This window comes from Mauremys mutica, chromosome 1 (genome assembly GCF_020497125.1).
Source record: "Mauremys mutica isolate MM-2020 ecotype Southern chromosome 1, ASM2049712v1, whole genome shotgun sequence".
Classification (NCBI taxonomy): Eukaryota; Metazoa; Chordata; order Testudines; family Geoemydidae; genus Mauremys; species Mauremys mutica.
Window position 1 is genome coordinate 93,883,375 of NC_059072.1, and position 17,682 is coordinate 93,901,056.

General features: G+C 48.5%; 1 protein-coding gene across 27 annotated transcripts in view; it reads right to left on the minus strand.

Annotated features, from left to right (window-relative positions):
• MGAT3 (beta-1,4-mannosyl-glycoprotein 4-beta-N-acetylglucosaminyltransferase) overlaps positions 1-17,682 on the minus strand; it is a 68,685-nt gene that overhangs the window by 11,871 nt on the left and 39,132 nt on the right. Inside the window, exons 1-2 of one of the 27 annotated variants that reach the window (XM_044984884.1) lie at positions 9,002-9,238; positions 6,548-6,681 (exon numbers count right to left, since the gene is read on the minus strand). The exons of 18 other annotated variants lie outside the window; for them this stretch is intronic. Coding sequence is in view for 1 of the 9 variants with exons in the window: in XM_044984851.1 (XP_044840786.1) it covers positions 3,324-3,328 (5 nt within the window). In the remaining 8 variants the exon portion in view is untranslated. Of the gene's footprint in view, positions 1-477; positions 851-3,323; positions 3,449-6,547; positions 6,682-9,001; positions 9,239-13,223; positions 13,243-14,201; positions 14,227-17,682 lie in introns of those variants that run through there. 8 more of the 27 variants (XM_044984780.1, XM_044984895.1, XM_044984898.1 and 5 more) reach the window with 8 other exon arrangements.

A 17,682-nucleotide genomic window follows, 5' to 3' on the forward strand; every position in this document is an offset into this window, starting at 1 on the left:
ATGAACACCAGGGTGGGGCTGGGGGTGGAGGAGGGATCGCCTCTACCTCTGAAACTCAGGCTCAAAGGAGAACGAAGCCAAACCATTTACAAAAACTTCAACTCACAAAAAGACGAACAGACAAGCTGGTGCATCATTGTAAACCGCCACAAGCATGTCATAGACTCATAGACTTTAAGGTCAGAAGGGACCATTATGATCATCTAGTCTGACCTCCTGCAAAACGCAGGCCACAGAATCTCACCCACCCACTCTTGTAACAAACCCCCTAACCTATGTCTGAGTTATTGAAGTCCTCAAATTGTGGTTTGAAGACCTCAAGCTGCAGAGAATCCTCCAGCAAGTGACCCATGCCCCACGCTGCAGCAGAAGGTGAAAAACTCCCCAGAGCCTCTGCGAATCTGCCCTGGAGGAAAATTCCTTCCTGACCCCAAATATGGCGACCAGATAAACCCTGAGCATGTGGGCAAGACTCACCAGCCAGCACCCAGGAAAGAATTCTCTGTAGTAAGAGAAGCAATAAACGCAGGGCCCAGCACAGACACCTGTCTCCAGACTAGATGAGACCAGGTTTGCAGCTGCTCCCTGCTGAGTCGCCCCGGGCGAGAGTGAGAATTCGATTCACGGTCGCGCCTGACCTATGGCTTCTTTGCCAAAACGTCATCTTGCTGCTCCACCGTTTACACTGGCTCCTCCTTGGAATACTGAGTCTGATTCGATCTCTTTGTCTACGCAGTGAAAGTCCTGCCTGCCACTGCCACCTGAGAGAGCACCTCTCCCTCTGCCATAGCTACATGGCCCTGTGAGACTCAGCCAATCAGGCAGGAGACTGCCCTAGACTACAGAAGGCAAGGTGCACTGATATTACCACAGTCAGGGCCAAATGCCAAGTCCAGAGTTCCACTACTACAGCAACGAGGAACACAAAATACGTAGATGGAAGCTGACGTTGAAGGAAGAAAGGAGGGGAGGGCATGCATCATGGTTGGAATAAAAGGTTTAGGTGGCTATTTCATTGAGTGTGTTATTTTATATGCCAGTGTTTAAAGGGATCTGGACCCTTTATGGTCCCTCAGAACACACAGCTGTCTCATTCCATACATTTAGGTTGATTCCCCCCCAGCCCCTACCCCTCAGAGCCTATATCAAGCAAGCCCTATGGGGTTTTCAGGAGCCCCCAAAGACTTCAAATCCCCCATTCCTAACTGTACTGCTTCAGTCTCCAAGAATGATCCTGGGATACTCCTTGAATATTCACACCTCAAACGGTTGTGACTGGCACCATGTTCGCTACCATTCTCAAAACTCACAGAGCAGTTCAGAATTTTCACCCAACCGTCCCACGTGTGCTGGGCAAGGCAGATAAAGAGCATGGTGTGTTTATTATGGGCCTCACAAGGCTGTGAAGCTGATATGGGCAGACACTGTGTCACTGCACAATAAAACCGTGCGATTGAGCGAAGACAAAAAGAAGTGCAGTTATTTTGCCTCACAGGACAAAGAGTAAGGTGGCATCTTGAAGCAGATACTAAGTCCCAGGGCTTGTCAGGGAAAGAGGGTGGGCCTGATCCAGTTGGTTAATGTTTGTGAAGCATTCAGTTGATCATTAACTTCAAAGATCTTTGAGGCGGAATGGTTTACAGTTAGGCACAAATATTACAGACACAGGAAGCTTGAGCAGGGGGAGGGTCTGCAGGATTAAGAACACTTCAGAAGACAGAAGCATTACGACAGAAAATATCATATCATATTGCCTCTATATAAATCCATGGTACACCCACATCTTGAATACTGCGTGCAGATGTGGTTGCCCCATCTCATGTGGAATTGGAAAAGGTTCAGAAAAGGGCAATGAAAATTATTAGGGGTATGGAACGGCTTCTGTATGCGGAGAGATTAATAAAACAGACTTTTCAGCTTGGAAAAGAGACGACTAAGGGGGAATATGAGAGAGGTCTATAAAATCATGACTGGTGTGGAGAAAGTAAATAAGGAAGTGTTATTTACTCCTTCTCATAACACAAGAATTAGGGGTCACCAAATGAAATTAATAGGCAGCGGGTTTAAAACAAACAAAAGGAAGTATTTTTTCACACAATGCACAGTCAACCTATGGAACTCCTTGCCAGAGGATTTTGTGAAGGCCAAGACTATAACAGGGTTCAAAAAAGAACTAGATAAATTCATGGAGGATAGGTCCATCAATGACTATTAGCCAGGATGGGCAGGGACGACGTCCCCAGCTTCTGTTTACTAGAAGCTGGAAATGGATGACAAGGAATGGATCACTGGATGATTACCTGTTCTGTTCATTCCTTCTGGGGCACCTGCCATTGGCCACTGCCAGAAGACAGGATATTGGGCTAGATAGACCTTTGGTCTCACCCAGTATGGCCGTTATGTTCTTAAGAGTTCCCAAATCTGACAAAACTGTCCTGATTCTGCTCTCGTTTGCACTGGTTTGACACCAGTAGAATTCCATTGGGCCAAATCCTCAGCTGGTGTAAATCAGCCTAGCTCAAGGAGTTTAACCCCATTAGCACCAGTGAAATTCCTCCTGCTGTATTGTCAACGCTTGTGATTTTATTGCGATTCTCCAATATTCGGTGTATTTCTTAGAGCTCCAGCTCCTGGAGCCCTGGAACCCACAACAATCTCATTTTTTAAAAAAAATAAAAGTAAAGTTTCTAGCCCTCATGTTTTTGGGGTTTTTTTTGTTTACTTGTTTGTTTTGGAAGAAACTGGGAAACCGGAACCCTAAAAGCTCAAAACCAGAAGAAATCCTCCCACTCTCAAATTATTATTTTTAATACCTCATGATTTTCTAGGCCTGACTCATGATTTATACGGCTCCTGGCTGATATTGGTGCAATGGCTGACAGGATCCCACATGAGAGGTTAAATATGCAGGGCTTGAAAAATGTACCCAACATCCTCTAACCCAGTGGTTTTCAACCTTTTTTTGTTTGCCGACCCCTAAAACATTTCCAATAATGGCATGGAAATCTTAGACATAGTCTGCAGGCTCCCAGGGGTCCACAGACCACAGGTTGAAAACCCATGACCTGGCCCAAGGACTTAGCCTGCTCCTCAGGCTCAAATGCACTGATTTCCCAAGACACAATCCCTCCTGTCCAATCTCCTACAGGCCAGGCAACTCCCACTGCCTGGGCCCAAAGAGCCCATTCTCCTGCTGGATGAACTGTATGTCACCAATTAATGGTAACACCGCACCCCCACACACAAATAAATCAATGCTGCGCCCATATGTTAGTGCTGGGACTCCCCAGCCCTCCACTCAAAAAAAATCCATTTACACTTGCCTCATGCACAGAGCTCTCTGCTGAGGTGGGGGTGGGTTGCCAAAAACGGAGGAGCGGATTAAGGAGCAGGGCGGCCCCAGCCTGCCTGAATACCTGTGCCTGCCAACTCAGCAGAGGGCCCCTGCTCACACCAGCACACCAAGCAGAAGGCACTGTGTGGGTGAGGCACACTTCTGACCTCTGCTGAAGGGGTGCTGGTAGGAATAGGCCCTGTCCCCACACAGAGCCCTCTGCTGGGGTGGTGGACATCTCCAGGGCCTAGGGTTGCCAGGCATCCGGTTTTCGACTGGAATGACTGCTTGAAAAGGGACCCTGGCGGCTCCAGTCAGCACCGCTGACCGGACTGAGTCGTTAAAAGTCCAGCTGGCAGCGCAGCGAGGCTAAGGCAGGCTCCCTGCTTGCCCTGGCTCTGACATGTCCCTGCAGCCCCTAGGCACAGGGGCCAGGGAGGCGCTGTGTGCTGGCTCCTTCCCGAGCACTGGCTCCACCGCTCCCATTGGCTGGGAACCACAGGGGCAGCGCCTACGGGTGAAGGCAGCGTGCTGGTCGCCTCTGCACCTAGGGGACCGCAGAGACATGCTGGTTGCTTCCGGAGCTGCCTGAGGTAAGTGCCACCCGGATCCTGCACCCCAACCTCCTTCCCCAGCCCTGAGCCCCCTCCCTGAACCTGCACCCCAAACCTCCTACCACACCTCAACCCCCTGCCCCAGCCCTGAGCCCCATCCTGCACCCAAACTCCCTCCCGGAGCCCACACCCCTCACCCCCTCTTGCACTCTGAACCCCTCGGCTCCAGCCCAGAGCTCCTGCCTGTACCTCAAACCCCTCATCCCTGGCCCCACCCTAGAGCCCACACCCCCAGCTGGAGCCCTTCTCCCCCTCCTACACCCCAATCTCTTGCCCTGGCCTGGTGAAAGTGAGTGAGGGTGGGGGAGAGTGAATGATGGGGGAGGGGATGGAGAGAGCGAGAGGCGGGGCTTCAGAGAAGGGGTGGGGCAGCGGCAGGGCCTTGGGGAAGAGGCGGGACAGGAGCGGGAAAAGGGTGTTTAGTTTTGTGCAATTAGAAAGTTGACAACCCTTCCAGGGTCCCCTGCTCTAGAGAGTGGCACCCCCATCAGGCCACTCTATGGCAAACATTCTCTCTCTCCTCCCATCAGTGGAAGCACTGGAGTGGTCTTGTAGGAAGCCATTCTGCTTCGTTTACATTTGGAAGATTTCCTTTAGGGCTAGATGTTTTTAAAATAAAAACATAGGTACTACAGCAGTGGATGGGACACAGCCAAGAAAGATACCTACTTGTCCTAGATGAGTAGATTTTTCAAGCCCTATAATTATGGAGTGACATGGTGATAGGATTATGCACGGAACTGAAGAGGGTTATTCAGAGCCTTTCATCTATAAGACACCAGTTAAACTCTGGCTCTAGGTCTGCGAGAAAAGTGAGCCTTTGGCTTCTAGGTTAGTCTAGCCCCAGGTCAGTAGGACCTACAGTTAGGAAGGAACTTCCCCTGCAGGTAGGGCAAACTACATAATAATGCAGTACTAGGAATTCTTGTGCTTCCACAGAGACATCTCCTCCTGGCGAGAGTATCAAAGGCAGAATACTGGATTAGAAGATGGACCCTCGGCATAATTCCTATGTTCTTATCCAGCTGCTGTTGGTTGGTCTGTGTGATGCTTGTTAGGAATTTCATTCCAGTTCCTACTGGGTAAATACTTCTATCACAGCTGGCCTGCCTGGTGGTAGGCTGACTAAACAGATGAAGGTTTGAATAGCTCATGGAAACTAGCTGACCTTTCTAGATAGGTCAGAAATTAAAGTGTATTTTGCTCCCTAAAATTGCATACTTGAATTTCCTCTCCAGCTCTCTTATGTCTGCAAGTCTCAGCCAATGTACTCCAATTTTGATGTGTAACACACACTGCTATTCCAGTCCTGAGATCCCCCATAGCTCTGCCAGGGCACACAGCCACTGTCAGCAGCTTTGGCAGCCCAATCTTAACCTGCAGTACCCTCTTCTCTTCCAGTCCTGACATTTCCTGCAAGACAATTTTTCCTGCTCATCTTTGCCTTTTGTTGGGACCCTGGCGCTGAGAACTGTCAAACTCATTTCCTGAAACATCCCTAAAGGAGGCAAATTGAGAAGTAGGGATGTGCCAGTCTGAAAGCCCCTCCCCCAAATCAACTCCATCCTCACATACCAGGGATTCCTCCGACTGGGAGTGGAGAAGCCTCTTTGCTCTTGGCAGGGCTGCCCAGAGGATTCAGGGGGCCTGGGGTCTTTGGCGGCGGGGGGCTCCCGCTTCAGTGGTAATTTGGCGGGGGGGGGGTCCTTCTGCTCTGGGACCCGCCGCCGAAGTGCCCCGAAGACCCGCGGCGGGGGCCCCCTGCTGCCGAATTACCACTGAAGACCCGGCACTTCGTCAGCAGGTCCCACTTCGGTGGTAATTCAGCGGCGGGGGGGTCCTTCCGCCCCCGGGCGGAAGGACCCCCCGCCGCCAAAGATGCTCTGGGGGCCCAGGCCCCACGAGAGTTTTCCAGGGCCCCCGGAGCGAGTGAAGGACCCCACTCCAGGGCCCCCGAAAAACTCTTGTGGGGGCCCCTGCGGGGCCCAGGGCAAATTGCCCCACTTGCCCCCCTCTTTGGGGGGCCCTGGCTCTTGGTGGGCTGAGACCAAAAATGTCTGTGCTCTTTTCCTTTCCCTTTCCTCAGATCAGCATTAAAGTGTGAGATAAATCTCGGAATTGCAGCTAAGGCCACAGGTCATCAGGTGAGGAGGACATTTCTCCCCACTCTCCCCATTCACATTGTGTATGGTGGAAATTTGAATGGGAAATACCTAATAATCTACTAGGGACAGAGCTCAGGTTCCTGCACAGAACCCCAGCTGCTCCTCACAAAGCAATGATCAGTTACCAGGGACACTGGAACACAGAGCCTCCTCTCCCCTGACAATTTCCGGGGAAAGAGTGAACTTGATCCAGTAGGACTGGCAATGGCACCCAGCAAACAAGAACACAGCTGGTTAAACCAGGTAGAAAGGTTACATTTGTTCTGCAAGGTAGGTGGGGAGAGAGGTCCGAGTAACTACTTGAGACATCACAGCAGCATCTCTCAGCCCATCCTCCCATCCCCAGCAGCAGAACCAGAGGTTTAGTTTGTTTTAAGAGGGGGGCCTCACAGATGTTTCTATGCCTGGGGTCCCAGGAATAAGCCTGTACTTACAGCCATCCTCCTGCACAGTAACTAGCAGCTGGGAGTGTGGTGCACCTGCAACATCCCCATTCGCTTGCTACACTGTACTATGCCCTGGGAAATATCAAATGATCCGTTGATTTATGCCATCCTGGAATCACATCCTGGATCACAAAAAAGAAAAATGCACAAAGTTTATGGGCTGGCAATTCACCAGATTCTGCTCTGGAGGTCACTGGGAGGAGGAGGCAGAGCATGCAGGCAGGTGTATGATACCCCTCATCTTGGCACCAACAGCCCAGGTACACATCCACTCACCCACACACCCACCTATTCGTCCCCCAGACACTTAAAACAGCAGCTCACAAACTGGAACAAGTTCAGAGGCTTCACCCAGAGTGTATTCCATGGGGCACAGAAATCCAATTCAGTATTTTCTCCCCCCTCCTGGGCAGGCTAAATGTTGAGTCCATTCCAGGTGGACACAAATCTAGAACAGGTTCTTCTCATCTCAGGCTCTGCACCCAGAGTCCATTCAGGTGACAAAGAGAGAATAATGGCATTTGCACAAAAAAGGTCTCAAAGAACTTTCAAACCTTGAATAAATTGTGCCCCAGAAAACACCTTTTTAAGTAGGCAGGGAATATAAAAGGGATCTCTTCAGAGCAACTGAAAGCAAGCCATCACTAGGGTGGACAACTACAGTTTGATAGGCCATGGCAGCACTACACACTATCAAGTTGACATTGCAGGGGAAAACGTGTAAGGAAACTGAATGTAATTGTCCCAGTGCGAATTTATTCAGGACACTATATTCAACACTCTTGCTCTTATGGAAAATGCCATGATATCTTTAATGACTGTGTGTGGCTAGGACCATAGCAAGGACATTCTGGTGGGATCATAGTACAAGGCTGCAGGTAGATTCTGATCAGGTTCCCCTTCGTTCAGGGACTGAATTCAAAGTCCATCCATGACTCGCCTGGTGGCAATCAACAAAGAGCAACTGTTTTCCACTGCTAATGGACACTATCAAAGCCTCCTTCAAGACAACAAAGCTCATGTCATTCATCCTCCCTGCAACTTTGACACCTCTGACCTCCAAGTGCAACTGACTCACTACCAACATGACAGACCTGGAGCAGACAGTGCAGCATTCAACTATCTGATTTTCCCTAGGTACAATGAACACAATCACGAGGATGTCACAAGAAATCAGCACCAGGATGAAAAACAACAGTCTTACATTGATCATAGGCAAGCCTGAGGTGATGTTGTCTGGAAGGGGAGAAACTTCAAAAATGCTGTCCTCCCCTTCTGCATTCTGTTCGTCAAAATAGTGAGAGCGTGGGGTTCTGTTCATCACCAAGCCTAGACAACCAAGTAGCCCCAGTGGTGACAAAATGCCTTCTTCCACCTGTATCTTACTAGGAAACTCCACCCCTCCCTCCTGGACAAGGATCTGACAACAGCGACATGTGTTGGTCTCCTCCAGACTAGATTACTGTATCTTGCTGTATATAGGGACCAAGATGATGGAGTCTCTGCATTGCATCCTTGAACACAATGTGTCTGCCCACCTTCCTCAATGAGATGGGCTTCTGTGAGCACATCACCTCTGTATTCCAGCCCCTCCACTGTCTCCCAGTTGGTTTCTATTGTCTTTTTAAAAAAGTCTTGGTCATGATCTTCAAAGTCATGAATGGGTCAGGAGTCAGCTACTTTAGCAACCACCTCCCCATCCAGGATCCAGAAAGATAACTGTATTATTCTGGGACAATGCAGCTCACAACACCCAGTACAAAACACATAAGAACTGGAGATAAAGCAGTCTTGGTAGAACTGGAGGTTGAGGGGCTGTGGAATGATCTTCTAGAGGTCATCAGTCTAACCCTAAGTGTGACCAACTTCAGGGCTCATTACAAGTCCCCTTCTTTTTGATAACACATTTCTACTATAACTAGGTTAAAACTAATAATAGTGATATTAGTATTATATAATTCTCCAAGCAGATCATCTTTTAAACCAGGGGCTGCAGAAGAGCACAAAACTCAATACAGATCCATTAGGGACCTTGCTATGCAGATTTAATTTACCTGGGAAGCATTTAGACACAACAGTGATACATTGATGGGTGCTATGGAAAACCTTAAAATGGATTTTTAAGCCCCACTGGAATCAAAGTAAGGTTCTTCTCTTTATTTGTCATGTACTAAGATAAGGAAAGGTCCCCTTTTGTGTTTCAAAGTAGCACAATGCCAGTTGGCCATAACTATTTCTCAGTTTTCATGCTCCCTTACTGCCAATATGAGACCTTCCCAATCTCTCAGACAAATCTCCCATCCACAGTTGCTTTCCCCTTACAGATAGGGGAAGTGTGGATTAGACACTTGGGTCTTAATTGGCAGAGAGAAGCATATAAGACACAGGTGTAAGCAGATTCCCTGTGCTCCTGTATAACTCCTCACCTCTCCCCAAACTAACCTTAGTTTCCTTGCTTGGTTCTCTCTGATCACCCAAGGGCAAGAAGCCAGTATTCTAATTCCATCTTCCCACCTTCTACCTCTCCCTCTACCAACCCCTGAAGTCCTGGAAAAAGAGTCTGAATGACCACCTGGAATGGGCTCCCTCAACCCAAGTCACTGTCTGCTCATGACATCCAGTTCCCATGAGGATGGTTATTATGCCACAGAAGATGACGACATCACGTGGGGAAAAAGCAAAGACACCCGGCCCTGGTTTCCAATTAAAAATTATTATTATAGTTACTTATTATGTGTCTTCCACAGTGGTTAAAGTAGATCAACAAAAGGAGAAGCATGCCACTTTGTTTTTATGTTGGGACAAGTGCTGGTAGCATGTAGTGAAGTACCACTGCATCCTAATGGGTGATGAGACAAGGTACAGAAAAGAATGGGGACAACTGAATAAAGGTAGCTGGAAGGAGTCCACAGCCCCAAACGGGCCCAAGGCAGCCCAAAGTGTGTGTGTGTGCATGCAGGTGTGCTGAACTGACGTGCTCCTAACCACCCTTGGGGGATTGTGCGGGAATGGGCAGGCCCATTTTGTTTCCCCTGGATTCTGGCTAGGGAAGGGAAGCGGCAGCATCTCCTTTTCTTCTCTCCAGGGGAGGGAGGGCTGAAGGTGGCAGACTTTCCCTCCCCGCCACTCCATCTGCAGGGAACAAGGAACCAGCAAGGAGAAGGATCATCCTGTGGAGGAGGAGTGAAGCAGATTGGTGACTCACATCTTGGATGACTCCCCTCCCATTGTGTGCTGGTGCTGCTCCACCTGCTGGTGGGAGGGCTCAGAGTCCCAGGCCATAAACCCAGCACCAGCTGCTCCCACTACAGATTCTTTCACCTGATGAGTTCTCATTTCCAGGGGTGCTAAAACAATTGTATAGTGGGGGTGCTGAGAGCCACTGAACTAAACTGCAGCCCTCTATATGATGGAAACCACTTCAAGCCAGGGAGTGTGACAGCACCCCTAGTTCTAGCCCCTATGCTCATTTCCCCAGCCAGTGAAGAGACAAGAGGAGGGGGAACTCACTGACTTCCCAGGACCTGTCCCTCTGCTTTTAGCAAAGGAAGGGGAGCAGCACTTCTACACACTCCCCCTGACTTTAACACCTGGTATTCTGGGACTATACACAGTGTGCTAGGCAGTGTTCAAACACACCTCTCGGAAGACCTTACTGTTGTGTATTTGGTTGTCATGGGTTTTGTTACTATGGCAACTGAGTTAGACTATTAAGGGATAGCTCAGCCGGTTTCAACCGGCTGAGTGAGCTCTCTGTTTCTGTAAATAAAATGGAGGTTTTGGTTAGCTGTCTGCTCTCTGGCCTCAAGTGATTGCTTCCTACACCGGCTGCCCCTAGGACATAACACTGGCGACGAGGGTGGGATTCTGGTGCTGCTCCAGTAACAGAAGGAAGTAGAAGTCAAGGTAAAGACCAAACAAAGAAAAAAAGCTGCTTGTTTGCACTGACTGTGAAAGTGAAACTAAAAATCATGGCTACTCTGACCAGGCCCCTGGAGCCTTTTGATGAGAATACAGAGCAGTGGCATGTGTATACTGAGCGTTTTGAGCTTTTTGGTATTGCAAATGACATTACAGAAGCGAAGAAGGTGCCAATATTCTTAACTGTTGTAGGGGCTAAAACCTACTCTCTGCTACGCAGCTTACTACACCCTGTTAAGCCTGAGACTAAATCTTACAGTGACATTGTGGAAATCCTGGGGTCTCATTTCTCCCCAAAACCACTGGTAATTGTTGAAAGATATAGGTTCCACAAAAGAGACCAAAAGGAAGATGAAACAGTTGTACAATTTGTAGCCATTTTAAAAAAGCTAGCAGAACACTGTGAATTTAAGGAGATGTTAAATGATGCCCTGCGTGACAGGTTTCTGTGTGGCCTCTGCAGTGAAGCTATACGGAAGCGCCTACTGACAGAGGCTCAGGTTACATTACAGAAGGCTGTTGACATTGCTGTCTCCATGGAACTGGCTACAAGGGAGGCACAATACATCGGTGCACCCCCTAGGGTGCAAAAAGTGTCACAAGAACTGACCCACAAAACGGTGCAGAGTCAAGAATGTTACCGCTGTGGTAAGCTGGGTCACCAGGCATCAGAATGCTGGTGTAAGGACCTGGTGTGTCGACACTGTGGCAAAAAGGGACACATTGAGTATGCCTGTAAACAAAAGAAAAAGAGGCCTGTGGTCTGGCCGACAAAAAGAGGAACCTTGCATACCCTAGAGCAGACCCAGGATGATCAAGGTGACACCTCCTCACAAGAGGAAGTGCCACTGCATGTTTTGTCTTTGGCAGCGGGCTCACATGAATACTGGGTAACCCCCTTATTGGAGGGCAAACCTATACGCATGGAACTAGACACCGGTGCAGCTGTCTCGCTGGTTCCTGAGACTGTGTATAAGGAAAAGCTACAGCATCTTCCGCTTAAGGCAACAAAAACTGTTCTGAAGACGTATACAGGTGAAGCTGTGCCCATGTTGGGCACTATTGATGTTAAGGTGGAGCTCAATGGACAGGCGGCTAAATTGCCACTGTTTGTGGTGAGAGGTGACTACCCAGCCTTAATGGGTAGGTCTTGGCTTGGGAAGATTCAGCTGAACTGGGCAGAAGTGCACCGGATGACTAAAGAAGAAACCAGTCTAACCCCTATACTAAGGAAACATGCTGCTGTTTTTGGAGATGATTTGGGAAGTATGAAGGGAATCACTGTGACATTGAACATTAAACCTGGCAGTCCACCAAAATATCTGAAAGCCCGAACTGTGCCATATGCCATCAGGCCAAAAGTTGAAGCAGACCTGGAGCGCCTGGTCACCAATGGAGTCCTAATACCAGTTACCCATAGCTCATGGGCCACTCCTATCGTTCCAATAGTGAAGAAAGATGGCTCTCTCCGGATTTGCGGTGATTTTAAAGTCACTGTCAACCCAGTGTTGTGTGCAGAGCAATACCCGCTTCCCCGCATCGATGACCTCTTCGCAGGCCTGGCTGGGGGACAAAAGTTCAGTAAGATTGATCTGAGTCAAGCATATTTACAGATGCACGTCGATGAAAAGTCCCAAGAGCTGTTGACTATTGTGACTCATAAGGGGCTTTATCGATACTGTCGCCTACCCTTCGGAATCACATCGGCTCCCGCCCTGTTCCAGAGGGCTATGGACCAGATCTTGTGTGGCTTGTCAGGAGTTCAGTGCTATCTGGATGATATCCTGGTCACTGGAAGAAATGAAGAGGATCACTTAAAGAATTTAGAGGCTACCCTACAAAGACTGGAAGAGTATGGCCTACGAGTTCGCAAAGACAAGTGTGAATTCTTCAAGCCCTCTGTTGAATATTTGGGACACATCATCGATTCTGCAGGTCTTCATAAGGCCCCTGCAAAAGTTAAAGCTATTGTGGAGGCTCCCCCACCTCGAAATGTAAGCCAGCTACGCTCATTTCCATAATAGTTCAGTAGTCCTAGAAAGTTCATCTCACAGTTAGCCACACTGCTAAAACCACTTCATGAGCTCCTTGGGCAGAACAAGGCCTGGAAGTGGACTGAAGCCTGTGATGTTGCATTTAACAAAGCTAAGGATGCATTGTTAAATTCTGAAGTTCTAACACACTTTGATCCATCCTTACCCCTGCAATTGGCCTGCGATGCTTCCCCTTATGGAGTGGGAGCGGTCGTGTCACACATTATGCCTTCGGGAGAAGAAAGACCTATTGCTTTTGCTTCACGCACTCTAAGCAAAGCAGAAACTAACTACGCCCAAATCGAACGTGAGGCATTAGGAATTGTTTTTGGAATTAGGAAGTTTCATCAGTACCTGTTTGGGCGAAAGTTTACTCTTCTTACAGACCATCGACCTCTGACATCAATTTTTGGACCCTACACAGGCATTCCCCCATTAGCTGCTAGTCGTATGCAACGTTGGGCATTGATACTTTCAGCAAACACATATGAAATCAAATATCGGAAATCCACTCTGCATGGCAATGCAGATGGCCTCTCAAGGTTGCCTTTACCGGTCAAACATCAAGATAGTGCCCAAAAGGAAATCTTCTACTTTGAACAGGTAGAGAATACACCCATCACTGCTACTCAGATAAAGAAGGCAACCCGCGTTGACCCAGTATTATCCCAAGTTATGGACCTGGTGATGCATGGAAAATCTCGACAAACCTCTCCGGTCTCACCCGACCTTGTTCCCTACAAGTCCAGGCGGACGGAGTTATCGGTCCAATCTGGTTGTTTGTTGTGGGGGAGGCGTGTCATTATTCCACCACCCCTGAGATCACAGATGTTAGAACAGCTACATTCCGGTCACTGTGGAATAGTGCGCATGAAGGAAATTGCACAAAGCTATTTTTGGTGGCCTAGATTGGACAGTGCTATTGAAGAGAAGGCAAAAGCTTGTATGTCATGTCAGAGTGTAAGAAATGCACCCCAGTGGGCACCCCTACACCCATGGGACTGGCCTGAAAACCCGTGGCAACGTATTCACGTTGACTTTGCTGGCCCCCTTGAAGGAAGCATGTTCTTGGTGGCAGTAGATGCCCATTCTAAATGGCCAGAAGTCTCTATAATGCAGTCCACTACTGCAGAGAGTACTATCCAAAAACTACGAGGACTCTTTAGTCGTTTTGGTCTGCCAGAACAACTTGTGAGCGACAACGGACCGCAGTTCGTCTCTCAGGAGTTTCAAAATTTTATGAAGGCAAATGGGATACACCACATCACGCCAGCACCGTATCATCCGTCCACCAACGGATTAGCTGAAAGATTTGTGCAGACAATGAAAAACGCTTTGAAATCAGCAAAGGGACAACACTCCATTCAAAAGCGTCTGGATACCTTCTTACTTTCCTATAGAAACACACCTCATGCTACGACCCAGGCTTCCCCAGCCTTTCTAATGATGGGACGACAGCTGCGCACTTGCTTTGATCTGCTGAAACCTTCTGAACCCAGACAAACTGTGCAACATCAGCAGCAATATCAAGTAATCAGACGGGCACCCAGAGCAAAAGACCGAACCTTTAGCCCAGGGCAGCCAGTTTTGGCTCGGAATTATACTTCCAGAGCTAAATGGGTCCCGGCCACAGTCATCACTCAAACAGGACCTGTTTCCTATACCGTCCGGACTGCAGAGAATCTTACCTGGCGGCGACATGTAGATCAGCTGTTGCCAGGTCATGCCAGTCTTCAGGACCCATCTGCAGTTGAGGGGTCTGACTTCACCCCTCCTGGTGAGACACCGAATCATGAGTCACCTGTTCCTGACTGTTCTCCTCCATTACTGCCGCCAGCTGAGATACCCCTTTGCCCAGCACGAGCTGATACCACCTTCTCACCTATTCGTGCTGCGGACCCTGAGCCCCTAGTACTTTCGGGTGCAACAACACCAGAAATTCGCCGTAATCCACCTAGAGACAGAAGGCCTCCTCATCGGCTGGATCTTTAGTTAGGGCGAACCCACGGTTATGGGGCAAAATAATCCCCAGGGTTTAGCCGGGAATGGAGGCAGTCTACCCTCCTTCTCTAGTTTAGTGTGTGTTTTATTTAGGGGATGTTCTTATTGGGGGGGAGGAATATGTTGTGTATTTGGTTGTCATGGGTTTTGTTACTATGGCAACTGAGTTAGACTATTAAGGGATAGCTCAGCCGGTTTCAACCGGCTGAGTGAGCTCTCTGTTTCTGTAAATAAAATGGAGGTTTTGGTTAGCTGTCTGCTCTCTGGCCTCAAGTGATTGCTTCCTACACCGGCTGCCCCTAGGACATAACACTTACAGTCTGACATGGCAAGCCACATACAAAGGGTGCAGGAGCAGGGCAAAATATACAGGGAGAAGAGATACCTCGTGTCTTTAAAACAAAGACAATGTGTTCAGAAATGGCTGCTGATTTGGGGTGCTTCTGTTTTGGGATGGCCAACTTGAGATACTGTGAAGGTATCAAGGATGCCATTCCCCTGGGGTCAGAGGACTGCAGCTGACTGATTAGCCACACCCACTGCACCTGAGGGAGAGATGGAACTTAATTAGCTGACCCTTTCCTCCAGAGACCTGAGGCACCTCATGGACCATTAGGACTAGAGCTACAGCAGAGAAGGATTGCTCCAGAAATCAAACAGGCAGGAGGGAGACTGTGTGAAGTCCTTGATTGCTGAGGCTCTGAGGAAAGAGCCAGGAAATTTTGGTTACTGATGTGAGGGACAGACTTGGGGAAGGGACTACTTGGTCTGCACAGACTCAGAGAAGAGCCTGCAATATTTTGATTGTCTTATTTAGAAGGCTTAAAATAAAACAACTAACCCTGCTGGAAACCACTTCCCTGCCTTCCATGAGAAAGCTCAGAGAGAACTAACCAAAGGGGTCAGCTGACTCAGCAAGAGAAAAACCTGGGTTTTGATAGTTCCCAATTCTTTTACAGCTACCTAGGGCCTGATTTTGAGAGGTGTTGAGCACCCACAACTCCAGTTGAGGTCCACGTGAGCTACGGGTGCTCTGAAAAATCAGCCTGAGGGATCACAAGTTGGACACCCGCTAACTGAGGTACTCAAAATCAGGGGCCATTTTTAAAGATTGTGGGCTAAATAAACATCACCAATTCTCAAATGACCCTGACGTTAGCTAGCTCACTTCCTGTGGGCATCCTGGAGGAAGTGGGTCTCAAGCTGGGATATGGAAGAGAAAAGGGCAGTGGCTTTACAGAGCAGTGGATGGCATTCCAGGCAGAAGGTGCTGCATGGAAGGCAAAACATTGATTCTGAGAGAAGCAGAGAAATGGACAGTCGAGAATGGTATAGCAGGCAGAGCAAAGGGGTTATTGGATGACTCAGTGAGAAACAAGAACGGCTATGTCATAAAGACTCTCAGTGCCGTAGAGTGTCCGAAAGGTACTGGTAATAATTTGGATCTACTGTAAATCTCCGGTACTTCTGGCGGCCTAGATGGATGGCTATTTGGAAGTATTCATCCTGTAAGAGTCAAGAGCCACAAACCAGTCCTGAGCCTGAAGCAATGGAATGATGGAGGCAACCCTGCCTCTAAGCTACTCTATGTATTTGTTCAGTCTCCTCTGGTCTAGGATAGGACAAAGGCCCCATGTCTCCTTTAGGATAAGGACATATCAGGAGCAGAAACCTCTTTCTTTGTTCTCCTGAGGAACCTCTTCCATAGCTCCTACCTGGAGCAACAAGGTCATTTTGTTTTATGATGGCTCTTGTGAGAACAATCCTTGAAGAGGGACAGGGAAGCGGGGAGGGGAGGAGGTAAGGAAAGGAATTGGATAGCGTAACCATAGGTGGTGATGTCTGTTATGTTCACGGCATACACACAGAGAAGTTAGATAAAAACACAAGTACTGTTGCTGGAAGGTTGTAGTGTAACACTACTTTATTACTACTTCCATTCTATGCATCTGATGAAGTGGGCTGTAGCTCACGAAAGCTCATGCTCAAATAAATTTGTTAGTCTCTAAGGTGCCACAAGTACTCCTGTTCTTTTTTGCGGATACAGACTAACACGGCTGCTACTCTGAAACCTGTCACTACTTTATTACTTAGAATTCAGAACAACACACAAGAACCCCGCTCCCTAAAGTAGAGAGGCACAACTCACCCCACCTCACTCTTGACTGACTCTCTGCAGACCCACTCCGATTGCACGTTTCCCTATAAAGCCCCATAGCCTGCGAGCAGGACCAGGAAAATCTTTTAAAGTGACAACTTGTAATTTTTACACAGTTTTCAATACGCCAGTGTCCGGCACCCATATGTCAATGTAATCGCTGACCATGCCCAGTGGAAGGGGCAAGGTGATTCCCAAAGGTAAGCCCTGAGATGTTTTAGCATTGCTCTCAACACCCCCATTAAATCTGCTGCCTCTGAGAGGGAGCCAGGGGTGGGATGGAGGAGGAGGAGGGTGACATGTACCTCCTGGTATAACATGGCTAGTTTCTGGATGGCTAGTCCAGTTGGCAACTGTGGGAATAAGATAGTTGTCTTTTGTCTTTGCAGGGACTAGTACCAGACGTGCTTGTGGTACAGCATTGGAGTGTAGATCCTTAAGGCGTTCTGTTCCCTGTCCATTCAGCTGCTGAAGAGCTCCATGTCCTCAAAGGGTAGGTCCTCTATTGTTGCCTGTACTTCTATTAGAATCACAGATGCCTGTAATCAGGAGGACCGGTGCATTGTGACTGCCATAGTCATGGATCGAGCAGTGATATCAGACTTTTCCATTGCTACTTGTAGCCCTGTTTTCACTTTCATCTGTGCCCCCCCTCCCCGTTTGATCCCATCTCTTAGGTCCTCTCTCCAGTCCTGGAAGAATCTTATAGGAAGGGGTCACCCTCTCCCACATCAAAAAACTGTGTTCCTCAAACAGGTCCTGCTTCTATGGTGCAGAATTGGAGGGAGGCCGGTGAGTAAGACTTTGAGCCAAAAAGGTCCAATGTTTTGGGATTATCATCTTTTGGAGTCCCCTTAGTAGCCCTGGTCTTTTCCTGGGCTGCAGATACCACGAGTGACAGCAGTGTCGGGTGCACATAAAAATATTAGAAGCCCTTGGGAGGACTTGATAGCACTGTTCTACTCACTTTGAAGCAGTCAGGAATGAGGCTGGGGTGTGCCATGGTCCAA